General features: G+C 43.3%; 2 protein-coding genes across 2 annotated transcripts; one reads left to right on the forward strand and one right to left on the reverse strand.

The window, feature by feature from the left end:
* Positions 1 to 1,982: 1,982 nt before the first annotated feature.
* On the forward strand, positions 1,983 to 6,258 carry cd248a (CD248 molecule, endosialin a). The gene has a single exon (XM_057855470.1). It carries the CDS (start codon positions 2,922 to 2,924, stop codon positions 5,109 to 5,111), a length of 2,190 nt encoding a protein of 729 aa, XP_057711453.1. The 5' UTR covers positions 1,983 to 2,921; the 3' UTR covers positions 5,112 to 6,258.
* Positions 6,259 to 9,179: 2,921 nt separating this feature from the next.
* Positions 9,180 to 12,855, reverse strand: sstr1b (somatostatin receptor 1b). The gene is made up of 2 exons (XM_057853587.1): positions 12,776 to 12,855; positions 9,180 to 11,736 (listed from the first exon to the last, which is right to left on the reverse strand). The coding sequence occupies exon 2, from the start codon at positions 11,714 to 11,716 to the stop codon at positions 10,634 to 10,636; it is 1,083 nt and encodes a 360-aa protein (XP_057709570.1). The 5' UTR covers positions 11,717 to 11,736; positions 12,776 to 12,855; the 3' UTR covers positions 9,180 to 10,633.
* Between the last annotated feature and the right edge of the window lie 732 nt (positions 12,856 to 13,587).

A 13,587-nucleotide genomic window follows, 5' to 3' on the forward strand; every position in this document is an offset into this window, starting at 1 on the left:
GGGCAGTTATCATTTATTTTACGTAAATATTTCAAGCTAAAATGATGGTATTTCTAATCCAAAATGGCGGCCGTCACGGAACAAAGAGCTTTTTAAGTTGAAAATTGCAAATAAATGCTCAAATCGCGCAATTTCTATAGATATGAACGTAAAACGGTTTAGATTTTTGGTTAAAATGGTAAGTGGTGTTATATAGCGCTTTTCCACCTTTCAAGGCGCTCAAAGCGCTTTACAATATCAAAGCAAAAAATAGGCGGTTATCATTCATTTTACGTAAATATTTCGAGCTAAAAGTACGCTAATGTTTAATCCAACATGGCGGCCGTCACAGAACAAAAAGCTTTTTAAGTCGAAAATTCTTGCAAATGCTTAAATTGCGCAGATTCTGTAGATATGAACATAAAACAGTTTAGAGTTTTTGTTAAAAGCGGAAAAAAACCCAGGCAGTTTTCATTTTACGTAAATATTTCAAGCTAAAGTGAGGGTATTTTTTAATCCAACATGGCGACCGTCACGAAACTAAGAGCTTTTTAAATTGAAAATTCTAGCAATTAAATGCTTAAATTGCACTATTTCCATAGATTAGAATGTAAAACAGTTTAGATTCTTGGTTAAAAGCAAAAAACAGGCAGTTATCATTCATTTTACGTAAATATTTCAAGCCAAAATTACGGTATTGTGTAAATCCAACGTGGCGGCCATCACAAAACGAAGAGCTTTTCAAGTTGAAAATTTTCCAAATAAATGCTTAAACCACAAAATTTCCATAGATACGAACGTAAAACAGTCTAGACTCTTGGTTAAAAGCAAAAAAAACCCAGGCAGTTATTTATTGTTTTATTTATTTTACGTAAATACTTCAAGCTAAAGTTAGGCTAATTTTTTCCCCCTTTCATTTCATTGTATTGGTATTTAACATAATTAATAACCTTGAATCCTCGACCAAATCACTCTTGAGACACTCCTGCCTGCTTGTATGCAGTAAAACATTCGTCCTATTTCCACCTAAATCCGGCGTTAGAACGCAGTGTGTGTTTGAGTTTATCAAAGTGAATCGTGAAAACCAACTCAACACTCTTTGGGTGGGCCCCCAATTGGAAGGCGTGGCGCAAAGTCTGAGGGAGTTCTTGTCGACTTATGGTGGAGTCTATGGTGTATCACTAGTAGACGTCTGATCTAGTGCTGCAACGATTAATCGATTAACTCGAGTATTTGATCAGAAAAAAATATTCGAATTAAATTTTGTTGCTTCGAGTATTCGTTTGATTATATTGACGTTGTAATGTTTTATTTTGAAAGTGTTTGCATTTAGTTTTATTGATGAGGGTGGATACACTACCCTCTGGTCTGCCTCTTTTCACATGGCTGAATCCAACCCGCTCCCTGTTAAGACCAACGTAAGCTAAGTTTTTGTTTGAGCTAATGCTTTTTAATGCATTTCTAATTTGGTTTATAGGTATAGCCGTTTTTTTGTGGGAATATGTGTCTGAACCATTTGTTAAGAGCATTGTAAAAAAAAACTTTAGCATTTTATAGCATTTACGCTAGCGGACTTTTCTATGTAAGTTAGCCAATTTTCTTTTGTTGTACATAAATCCTCATTTAAAAAAAAAATTATACCGTTTGAGGCTCAGCTCAGGTATTTTTAATTTTTCATGTTCCTTATCCGATTACTCGATTATTCGAACTAATTAGTCTATCGATTAATCGACTACTAAAATATTCGATAGCTGCAGCCCTAGTCTGATCCATATGAAGTGGGAAGGTGGCAACGTTCATTCGCCATCATTGGCTCTGAATAAGTGAATTTAACCCGCCGGCTTCTTTCCATACCAACCGACCAATGTTAGCTAGCGTCGTGTTGTTGGCGCGTGCCTGCTTGTGAATGTCAGCTCTTGTCTTGCCCCGGTAAACACATAACAAGCCACTTACCACTCGTCTCGTGGTTAGCTTCTGGTGATTCTTAGGAACAGTTCTGCCACTGTTCGCAGATGATCTACTTTGATCTGGCATAACAGTTCCATATCAAATGATCAGAGGAAAGGAATTAAACCATTTTTATTTAATACTCAGCTGACTTGATGTCTTGGCCGACTATAAATAGGCACTGCATAAAGTGTCTATCTATGGCAACCTTGGGAACTGGACCGAGCAGAGTGAGGTGCATTTTAAACAGCTTGGACTTGAACGCAATCATTTATTCTGTAGTCTCGCAGGACAAAAACGACTGTCCCCTTCATTCCTCAAGACGTTTTCACACAGAACTTCTGCCGCCACCCCCTCCTCCGAGCTCTTCTCGATTTCAGTACTCGAGTGGTTGTTTTCATAGCAATACCAGAGGCCCTCTTCCTCCACGCCGCTGACCTTGACAACTTTCCCTACTTCCTCTCACGATTGGGAAGATTTATGAGCTGGAATTGTTGTTCCCGAAGCAGTGTCTTCTTCCTTTAGACTGACAAAGCAGATGTGTGCGATCAGAAAGTTCTCCATCCTCTTGTCTGGCTCATGCGCAACGGCGTCTTCAGCCAATGCCAAGACGAATCTTACGGTAAAATAACTTGTTGTAGGACAACATCTTTATTCAAATTGTTGAAGCCAAGAATACTCCTTAACTCAGCGTATCAAACTACATCCATGATCTAAGATTTATGAAAACCACATGACATACTCCTCACTTCACCCCTCTTGCCCCCCCTCCATTCTGACACACATCACCGCCGGAGCCCCACCCCCTCCTCCCACATGCCCCGAAACACTTTCTTTCCTCCTCTTGTATCCTCTTTTCCTCCCTCCCTGCGCTCTGCATGGTCTCGACAGCAGTGAGTTCAGATGTGTTCCTGCCGGGTAGTGTGAGGGAAAAGTTCAAATGAAGGAAGAAAAGTTGAGCTAGATAGAATAGGAACCTAAAACGCTGATAAAGAATGGGCCTCCTGGCGAGTGGTTCTGCGTCCCTTCTCCTGACATCCCTGCTTGTCTTCATTTTCTGGAGCTTTTCTTACGTCTTGACCGAGGACCTGCAGGAGCGAGACGCCCTGTGCAACGCAGACGGTTGTCTGGTGGTGTACTTCCAGCGAAAGACCTTCTTAGATGCTTGGAGGGCCTGCAAGGAGAAGGGTGGCAACCTGGCCACCGTTAGACGTGAGGCAGATGCCGCCGCCGTTCATTCTCTCTTCACAACTGTGGACTTACGCTACTCGCGCACCAAGGTCCAAGTATGGATCGGTCTTCAGCGTCAGCCCCGACAGTGCACCGCCACGAGACCTCTTCGGGGCTTTTCGTGGACGACGGGTGACCAGGATACGGAGTACACCAACTGGCAGAAAGAGTACTCGCACGCCATGTGCTCGGTGCCCCGCTGCGTGGTTATGGGATACAACACTCAGGAACCGAGTGAGAACTTCAAATGGTTGGACGGGTCCTGTTCCGTACCTGTGGACGGCTATCTGTGCCATTACGCTTTCAAAGGAATGTGTCCCGCCTTGTGGAACGAGGGTTCTGGTAACGTTTTCTACGCCACGCCGTTTGACCTCCTAAGCACCCTTCTGACCCACCTACCTTTGGGCTCTGTGGCGACCGTGCCCTGCGAGGAGAAACAGCAGTCAGTGATGTGTCTCTCGAGGGAAGACGGTTCAGTCGGGTGGTCTAGAGACGGCCCCCTCTGCTCCGATCCCCCGGAGTCGCAAGAGTGGTGTCAGCGGAATAACGGCGGCTGCGAGCATTTCTGCAAGCAAGCCGGCGCGCACTCGTACTGCGAGTGCGCAGAGGGGTACCGGCTCGGAGACGACGGCCAGAGCTGCGTTAATTCTGACCTTCAGTTTGATTGCGTGCCTCACTCAGACGGGTACGGTTGCGCCTGCCCTGAGGGTTACATCCTGTCTCCGGATGAACACAGATGCGTGGATGTAGATGAGTGCCTGCAGAGTCCCTGTGAGCACAGTTGCTCCAACTCCCCCGGAACCTTTCAATGTAGCTGTCGCGAGGGTTACCGCCTGGACGAGGGCATCTGCGAGGACCTCGACGAGTGCTTGAGCGATCCGTGCGAACACGCCTGCGAGAACACGGAAGGTTCCTTTGTTTGCCACTGCCGTTTGGGGTACTCGCCGCAAGAGGGGGACCCCACTCGGTGTCAGGACACGGACGAGTGCCAGATCGCGGGAACCTGCGAGCAAATGTGCTTCAACTACATCGGCGGCTTCGAGTGCTACTGCGGAGATGGCTACCAACCCGTCATGGCCGATTCGTCTTTGTGTCAGAAGATAGGTGACGGAACCGCCGTCACCCCAGCCTATCCTTGGCTTACCCCTCAGCCTGGGTCTGAGTGGGATCCCGTGGAATATGAGTGGCCCCCGCAGCCTGGTCAGACGGCTTGGGATCCAGTTGGGGAACAATCTTTAGACTGGTTGACAGACCCTCCCAAAGTTTGGGGTTCGGATGTTATTTGGGTGACCAGTGAACCACAGGAGGACATTTTTCATCCTGCACCAGAGACCGTAACAGAAGAGGAAGATACCAATAGCCATGCTGACACTTTTTCAACCACTGTCAATATCACACCAGCACCCACTACAATTTTCAGCACCACTGTGGAATTTTACGAAGATGAGTACCAGGAAGAAGAACAGGAGACCACTCCTTTGCCCTTTTCTTCTACTTCTACGATCTCAGAGGGAGCTTGGAATTGGTGGGCGGGCTTTTCAACTCCGCACCAAAATCAAGGAAATCCACAGGATAAAGCCACAGTGTCCGACATGCTTACTGATTCCAGATACCACGATTCATCTGCGGAAGAAAAACAAGCGCCGGAGAAGGAAAATCCGTCCCGAGATGCTTCAACTCCACTCGATCCCTTGCAACCTTTCACGATCAGGAACTCTGAAGCCGGCCAAGAGGGCCGGGGGGCGAGTCAGAGTAGTACTTGGCTCCTGGTGGGCCTCTTGGTACCTATCTGCATCTTTGTGGTGTTAATGGTAGTCCTAGGCATCGTCTACTGTACCCGTTGCGCTGCACGGCCTAGAAGTAAGAGCGGCACTGACTGCTACCACTGGATCTCTGGGGCTCACGATAAACAGGGTGCTCCCGGCCCTTCGACGGGGGTCAAGAGCCACGTCTGAGTTGAAAAACCCGAAAACGGCCGGTTGACTTAACGGCGCGAGGCAATTTGAGTCGCATAAATGCAGAACATGAGAGACTGAAAACAATTTGCACCCTCCCGCCAATGAGTTCCTTTGATACCTTTTGACAACCTGCGCTCATGTTTTGGGCCAAAAGCTCCATTGTAAATTCTTCCCTCTTGTCCTGGATCATTTTTTTCCTTGACACATTTGGCCGTGAAAGCCCTGTGAAATGCAAAGGAATGTACAGAATGTTTACTTTAAGAGCAATTTTCCCGGGTCGTTCAGGGGGGTCTTGTTTTGTCTTTGGGTACAGATGTGTTAAGGTTTGAACGTTGGACGGGCGGTGCTCGATTTCAACATTGACTTTGGCCGTCAGTCACATTGTAACACAAATTGGTTAGACCCCGCCTCTGTACACTTCACCTCCGTGAGCTTGGAATGCTTTCCGGCCCTCTTGAATCACATCCAGCTGTTTCAGATTAAAGAACGTTACAAGTGGGTTTTTTTTACCGTGATATACAAATGTATTGAAATTTGCGTACAAATACCGTATTTTCTGGACAATAAGTCACTTTTTTTTTAGGCCGGTGCGACTTATACTCAGGTACGAGTTATAATCAGAAAAACACGGTACTTAGGACTGCAAGAACGGTTTCGCTTTTTCACACTGAACTCAGAGCCGGCCCAGGCCATTTGGGGGCCCTAAGCAAAAAAATGCAAAGGGGCCCATGTTTTTGGCCCACCATTTCGTCACAGTGTACTGTGAAACCCACACATGCAATCAAACCCATACATCCATATTTTGTATATTAATCAGATTTTGTTGCACTTCATACTTCAAACTTCTCACCCCAAATGATTGTCAGTAATTACAGTAGATAGCGCCAAACCTTTTTCTAAAAGAGAAAAAAAAAGTTAAGGAAGAACTTTAATTTTTTTAAGCTTGTAATCAAGTATCAATACTCACAAAAGTCAAATAAAGCAAACTGCAGTAAACAAAATTAAATCAAACAATTGCCAGATTGGGGCCCCCCTAGTGGTCAGGGGCCGTAAGCAGCTGCATAGTCTGCGTATAGGCTGGGCCGGCCTTGACTGACCTTCTTGATCTCTTCTTGACTGAGTGAAAAATAATAAAAATGTCAAATATGAGGGTTTCCTTCAGTCTTGATCATGTTTTTTTTCTTAAAGCAACACCAGGTAACTTTTCAACTTTTATAAAATATTTTCATAACATTTGTGATAATACAGTGCCCTCCATGATTATTGGCACCCCTGAAAAAGATTTGTTTTTTAGCTTTTAATAATTAATAAAAAAATTCAAATAATATGGGACCTTAATGGGAAAAAAAGAGAAAACTCCAACCTTCAATACAAGTGCATTCATTCAGTGGGGAAATAAATCCCACATAAAGAAAAAAATATTTGACATCAAATAATGTGTGTCACAATCATTAGCACCCCTGATGAAAAAAGAGCTTTTCTGGTGAAAATTATTGTGAATAAATGCTTAAATTCTGGAATTCTTAATAGATATGGACGTAAAACAGTCTGGATTTTTGGTTAAAAGAAAAAAAAACATGCAGTTAGCGTTTGTTTTACGTAAATATGTCGAAGTACAATGCTAGTCTATTAGTAATTGTAGCCTGCGGCCACCTGATCTAAACAGAGCTTTCACGGTGAAAATTCTTGTGAATAAATGCTTAAATCCCCGAATGCTTAATAGATATGGACCTAGAACAGTGTCAATTCTTAGTTAAAAGCAAAACAAAACGTGCAGTTAGCATTTATTTTACGTAAATATGTCGAAGTATAATGCTCGTCTTTTAGTGAATGTAGCTAGCGGCAGCCTGATGTAAATAGAGCTTTTCCGGTGAAAATTCATGTGAATAAATGCTTAAATCCCCAAATTCTATATAGATATGGACGTAAAAAAGTCTTAATTCTTAGTTGAAAGCAAAAAAAAAATGTTTATTTAGCATTTATTTTACGTAATTATGTCCAAGTACAATGTTAGTCTGTTAATTAGCTAGCCACCGACAGATGTAAACAGAGCTTTTCCGGTGAAAATTCTTGTGAATATATGCTTAAATCCCCGAATTATTCATAGATATGGACCTAGTACTGTGTCAATTCTTAGTTAAAAGCAAAAAAACAAAATGTGCAGTTAGCATTTATTTCACGTAAATATTGTCGAAGTATTATGCTACTGTTAGTGAATGTAGCTAGCGGCCGCCTGATGTAAACAGAGCTTTTCCGGTTAAAATTCTTGTGAATAAATGCTTAAATCCCCGAATTCTGTATAGATATGGACATAAAACAGTCTCGATTCTTGGTTAAAAGGAAAAAAAACAGTGAATTTAGCGTTTATTTTATGTAAATATTTCGAAGTGCAATGCTAGTCTCTTAGTGAATGTAGCTAGTGGCTGCCTGATGTAAACAGAGCTTTTCTGGTGAAAATTCTTGTGAATAAATGCTTAAATCCCCAAATTCTATATAGATATGGACGTAAAACAGTCTTAATTCTAAGTTGAAACTTAAAGCAAAGAAAAAAACGTGCATTTAGCGTTTATTTTACGTAAATATGTCGAAGTACAATGCTGGTCTGTTAGTGAATATAGCTAGCCGCCGCCTGATGTAAACAGAGCTTTTCCGGTGAAGATTCTTGTGAATAAATGCTTAAATCTCTGAATTCTTTATAGATATTAAAGTAAAACAGTCTTGATTATTGGTTAAAAGCAAAAAAACGGGCAGTTAGCATTTATTTTACGTAAATATTGCAAATTATGACGCCAATGCCGTAGCGGTTAGTTTCGCTCATTGATTTTTTTTACGTTTCAAAATGCATGCATGGTAGGAAAACTATAATAGTTACCTTGAATCCTTGAGAAATAACTTCTGAGACAATCCGTGCTCTTCATATGCAATACAGCTTTCGTACTTTTTCAACCTAAATCCGGTGTTGGATCGCTGTATGTGACCGACTGCTAATGAATGAAGCGGAGTGTGGGACGGCCCCCTTCGGGAAGGCATGACGCAGTGAATGGGGAATGTGTCATGTCAATACATTATGAAGTCTATGGCCACACTAAGCCACACGGTTGCTAACTGTCATATGCTATTGTTTAGCCACAACTGGATTCATTACCTTATGACTATTCATCCTTCATACAGCAGCTGGAAACAGAAATGTTGTTTAATCCATCCGCTGGCGACCGGGAGATTGATTTTTGATTGATTAATTGATGATTTTACCACACTGTGCGGGTGTGTGCTGGTCCTCATAGGAAACGCAGTCTTCCTTAAGGCAAAACACTACCGCTTTTGTCCACTGGCGTCACTAAAATCGACCAAAACTGAAAAGTTTTTTAAAAAAATAGTAGACAATTTAGCATACTGAAGCAATTATCATCAAATTATTGTTCTTTTACTATATACCACAACACATTCAGTGAATAATACTATACATATGGGTGGGCTAGCCTTGAACTAGTAGATGGGTGGATTGTACATGATAAGAATATTTTTTTTATTTACATTTTTCTGGTCATTTTTTTAGTGTTCTAGTCTAGTGTTGAATGTGGGCCTTTAAGGTGTGTGGCCTCAAGTCAAACCATCAAATGTGATCTGATCTTTGTCAAAATCACACAGATGAAAAAAACAATGTCTGCTTTGACTAAAACCACCCAAACATTTATAGGTTTTCATATTTTAATGAGGATAGTATGCAAACAATGACAGAAGGGGGAAAAATAAGTAAGTGAGCCATCACATGTAATGTTTTGTGGCACCCCCTGTTGGCAGCAATAACCTCAACCAGACACTTTTTAACTTCAGATCAGTCTGCCACATCGATCTTGACCCATTCTTCTCTAAAAAAACTGCTGTAGTTCAGTCAGATGTCTGGCATGAATTGCTTTCTTTAGGTCGTGCCACAGCATCCCAATGGGGTTCAAGTCTGGACTTTGACTTGGCCACTACAGAACATGTATCGTCGGTCTTCTGAAACAATTCTGAAGTTGATTTACCTCTTTTTAGCTTCAGCTGTCTGACAGACGCCCTCAGGTTTTCCTGCAAAACATCCTGATAAACTTTTGAATACATTCTTCCATTAATGATTGCAAGTTGTCCAGACCCTGAGGCAGCAAAACAGCCCCAAATCATGATGCTCCCTCTAACATGCTTCACGGTTGGGATGAGGTGTTGATGCTTGTGAGCTGTCCATTTTTCCTCCTATGACATTGTGTGTTACTCATAAACAATTCTACTTTGGTTTCATCAGTCCACAAAATATTTTGCCAAAACTTCTGTAGAGTGTCCAAGGGCCTTTTTGCAAACATTAAATGAGCAACAATGCTTATTTTAGACAGCAGTGGCTTCCTCCGTGGAGTCCTCCCATGAACACCATTCTTGGCCGTAGTTTTACATGTCGTTGAGTGCACAGAGGTATTGGACCGTGCCAGTGATTTCTGAAAATCTTTAGCAGACACTCTAGGGTTCTTTTTTTTTTTTTTTTACCTCTCTGAGTATTCTGCGCTGAACTCTTGGCGTCATCTCTGGTGGACGGCCACAGGTTTTCTTGCAAAACATCCTGATAAACTTTTGAATTCGTTCTTCCATTAATGATTGCTTCACTGTGGGGATGAAGTGTAGATGTTGGTGAGAGCTGTTCCGTTTTTCCTCCACACATGACGTTGTGTGTTACTCCCAAACAATTCAACTTTGGTTTCATCAGCCCACAAAATATTTTGGCGAAACTTCCGTGGAGTGTCCAAGTGCCTTTTTGCGAACATTAAACCAGCAACAATGGGTTTTTTTTAGCAGTGGCTTCCTCGGTGGAGTCCTCCCATGAACATTCTCGGACATAGTTTTAAATGTAGTTGATGTGTGCACAGAGATATTGGACTGTGCCAGTGATTTCTGTAAGTCTTTAGCAGACACTCTAGGGTTATTTTTCACCTCTCTGAGTATTCTGCGCTGGTCGCAGGTCTTTAGATGCAAATTAGACAATGCTTTTCATCAAGAGAATTCTTCCTGGGTGTGTGTTTTATAGTGGGCAGGGCAGCTTTAAAGCACTCATCAGTGATTGGGCACACACCTGACTTCAGTTGTTTGGTAAAAATTGGTTTCATTTGCTCTTTCAGTCTCCTTAAGAAGAGGGTTCACTTACTTACTTTCCCCCTTTCTGTCATTGTCTGCATGCTATCCGCATTAAAATATGAAAACCTATACATTTTTGGGTGGTTTTAGTTAAAGCCGACACTTTTTTTCATTTGTGTGATTTTGACAAATCAGATACTTTTTTTTATACCACTGTAGCTTAAAATAGCAGAATGCTATGATGACTTGGTCATTTTTTTTTCATAAACAAGTTTGAGCTCCTTAATATTTGATTTACCGTAAAATATCTGATGGATGATGTCTAAAAACGGGTCATGTGACACATGATGGTAATGATCACCTATGCTGGGGATGTTGGCATATGATTGGGATTCTGGACCATGATTTCAAGGAATTTTTCTTCACACTGCAGACGTGCGTGAGGCACACATTCCATTAGGAAAGATGGAATCAGAGGCGGCGAAGTCTTTGGGGAACTCCGGTTGGGCGCAGGCGACTCGTCCCTCGGCCGCCACGGCGCAGTAGTCCACCTGCTCGGCGTCCACGCCGGACTCCAGCCAGCGGAAGCAGACGATGCGCTGGAAGGAGCGTCGGAAGTGATCGGACACGAAGCCGTAGAGGATGGGGTTGGCGCCGCTGTTGGCGTAGCTGAGAATGACGAAAAGCTGGGTGAGCACCGGGTTCGGCGGCCCGTGGAAGACGCTGACCAGCTGGACCACGTAGAAGGGCATCCAACAGAGGACGAAGACGGCCACCACCAGAAGCACCATGCGGGTGATCTTCTTCTCGGAGTTGCGCCGTTGAAGCCAGCCGGCTTTCAGCCCCACCGCTCGCATCCGGGCCACCATGAGGCAATAGCACAAACATATGGCTCCCACGGGAAGGAGAAAGCCCAGAAGAAAGGTGTAGACCACGAAAGCTTCGGACCAGGAGGCCTCCGGCCAGAGAAAGTTGCAGTCCACGGCGCCGTCCTCTGCCGGGACGGTGTCGGCGAAGATAACAATGGGCAGGATGACCACCAGCGACAAGCCCCAGATGCAGACGTTAACCGCTTTGGCCACGGTGGGTCGGCGGTAGCGCGCCGCTTTAATAGGATGCACCACCGCCACGTAGCGGTCCACGCTCAGCACGGTGAGACAGAAGACGGACGTGAACATGTTGATGCCGTCCACGCTCAGCACCAGTCTGCACATGACCGAGCCGAAGGGCCAGTGTCGCACTGCGGCGGACGTGGCGAAGAAAGGGACGCTCAGCATGAAGAGTTCGTCGGCGATTGCCAGGTTCAGGATGTAGATGTTGGTGGCCGTTTTCATTTTGGCGTACTTGAGAATGACGTAGATAACCATGGCGTTGCCAGTTAGGCCCACGCAGAAGACGACGACATAAATGGACGGGATGAGGATTTTACTGGCGTCGGGGTTGTAGTCCTCGTAGTCTTTACTCGCGTTGGACGGCAGACCCGTCGAGCTTTCGTTCCAATCCATCGTCGTCGCTAGTGTTCTTCCTGAATTGATATTAAAAGGGAATTGCTTCATTGATTACAATAGAGGACTGGCTGCTCATTAATTTTTCGATATTTTGTAGTTTTCTTAGAGGGGTCAAGGGTTCAGTGCCATTGACAGCGCTAGATGTCCAATTTAGGCTATAGATATCCGAGAAATGTTAAGATGTTTTGTCAAACGAAGCCTTTTTCACCTGTTGTTCTCCATTTTACCATTATTACTTTAACGTATAATCTAGGGCTACAACAAACAATTATTTTTATAAACGATTAATCGGATCAATGTCTTTTTTTTTTTTCCAATTACCTTTACAGTTTAACTTGAAATTGTATTAGGCATGTTGTAAGTAATAATGAAGACATAATCCAATTTTAAAGCACACTCTCTTGTATGACAATTTACAGTTTGAATGGGAGTTTGTGTTGCGACTCTAAACTGTTATATGAATGCGTTTATGTGTTTAACTCAAGGACAATTAATTAAGCGATTAATCGGATAAATGTCGTCCCCCCCAATTTCCTGTACAGTTTACCTTGAAGTTGTTTTAGGCTCTAATCACTGGCAAGCAGAAGTGCAGCCTCACATTATCAGTGTTGTTTTCGTCAACGATGACGATAACGAAAATATTTCCTCAACGAACAATTTTTTCATGACGGTGAGGTCACAACGACGAGCTGGAAACGTGTGTTCGGAGACCAAAACATAACGAGATGGATGACATTTGTCATCTAACGAGACGAAAATTTGCCATAAGTTCACAATGTGTGATATTCTCCGATTGTATGTGTAGTTAGCTCGCATTTTGTTTGGTCGTGTCACTCGTGTGACATGCTGCGCCTCCCCCTGACCCCCCGCTGCGACTTAGATATGTTTTTTTTTCTGGGTGCTTTCCTTGGCTAGTGCAACAATTATACTCAGGTGCGACTTATAGTCAGAAAAATACGGATTTTAGCAACTTACCTGTCCTACGTTGTCTTACCTATCAACCCGTATGCATGCAATGGATTATTTCACAATAAATGCCACCGGTCGATTCCTCACCTCCCCGTTCCGATACATCCTGTGACGGTCAGGTCCGTCCTCTGAGCGCGCCAGCATCCGACTGCCGTCAGAGCGTCTTCTGGCTCCCTCTCCTCTCTCTCCGCTCACCTCGCTCTCTGATTAATTTAGCATTCCGTCCCAGCCTCGCGCATCTTCTTGTTATCTCCCGTCCAAGCTTCGTACATCTCGTGATGCATAAATATCCATTTTTTTGCTTGGCGACTCAGGGGTATTTTGAGATAACGGCGCTTCGTTCACATCAAATGATAATCTATGGGAGTTGCACAGGAAAGCTTTGTTGACGTGTTTTAATAAATCAAATGTATTGATCGTGGAAGTACTTGGAGGCAGAGTATGGATTAGCAGTTCATCAAACAGAGCCTTTTGGTCTAGGATTTAGTAAAACCAGTCGCTAGCTTCATCCTTAGTTTGGGTCTTTGGTTTCCATTGACGGCAATAGACGTTTAATCCGTTTGTATATACAGTGAGGAGCAGAAGTATTTGCACTCCTTGAGATTTTGCAAGTTCACCCACTTAGAAAATAGGTAAAGGTCTGAAATTTCAATCATAGATGCATTTCCACTTATAGAGACATAGCCTAACAAAATCCGGAATTCACATTATATTTATTTGTAATTTACTGGGGTTCATGAGTATTTGTTTATTGTTGTGGCTCAAAATCTGAAGATACATTTCAGCGTTCATCCTCTGTTTTATGCAGTACAGTCGTCCTGTCCCCTTTGCCGAAAAGCATGAGTTTTCCACCCCCTTACTTCACAGTGGGGATGGTGTTCTTGGGATTGTACTCATCA

The sequence above is a fragment of the Corythoichthys intestinalis genome, chromosome 13, assembly GCF_030265065.1.
Source record: "Corythoichthys intestinalis isolate RoL2023-P3 chromosome 13, ASM3026506v1, whole genome shotgun sequence".
NCBI classification, from domain to species: domain Eukaryota; kingdom Metazoa; phylum Chordata; class Actinopteri; order Syngnathiformes; family Syngnathidae; genus Corythoichthys; species Corythoichthys intestinalis.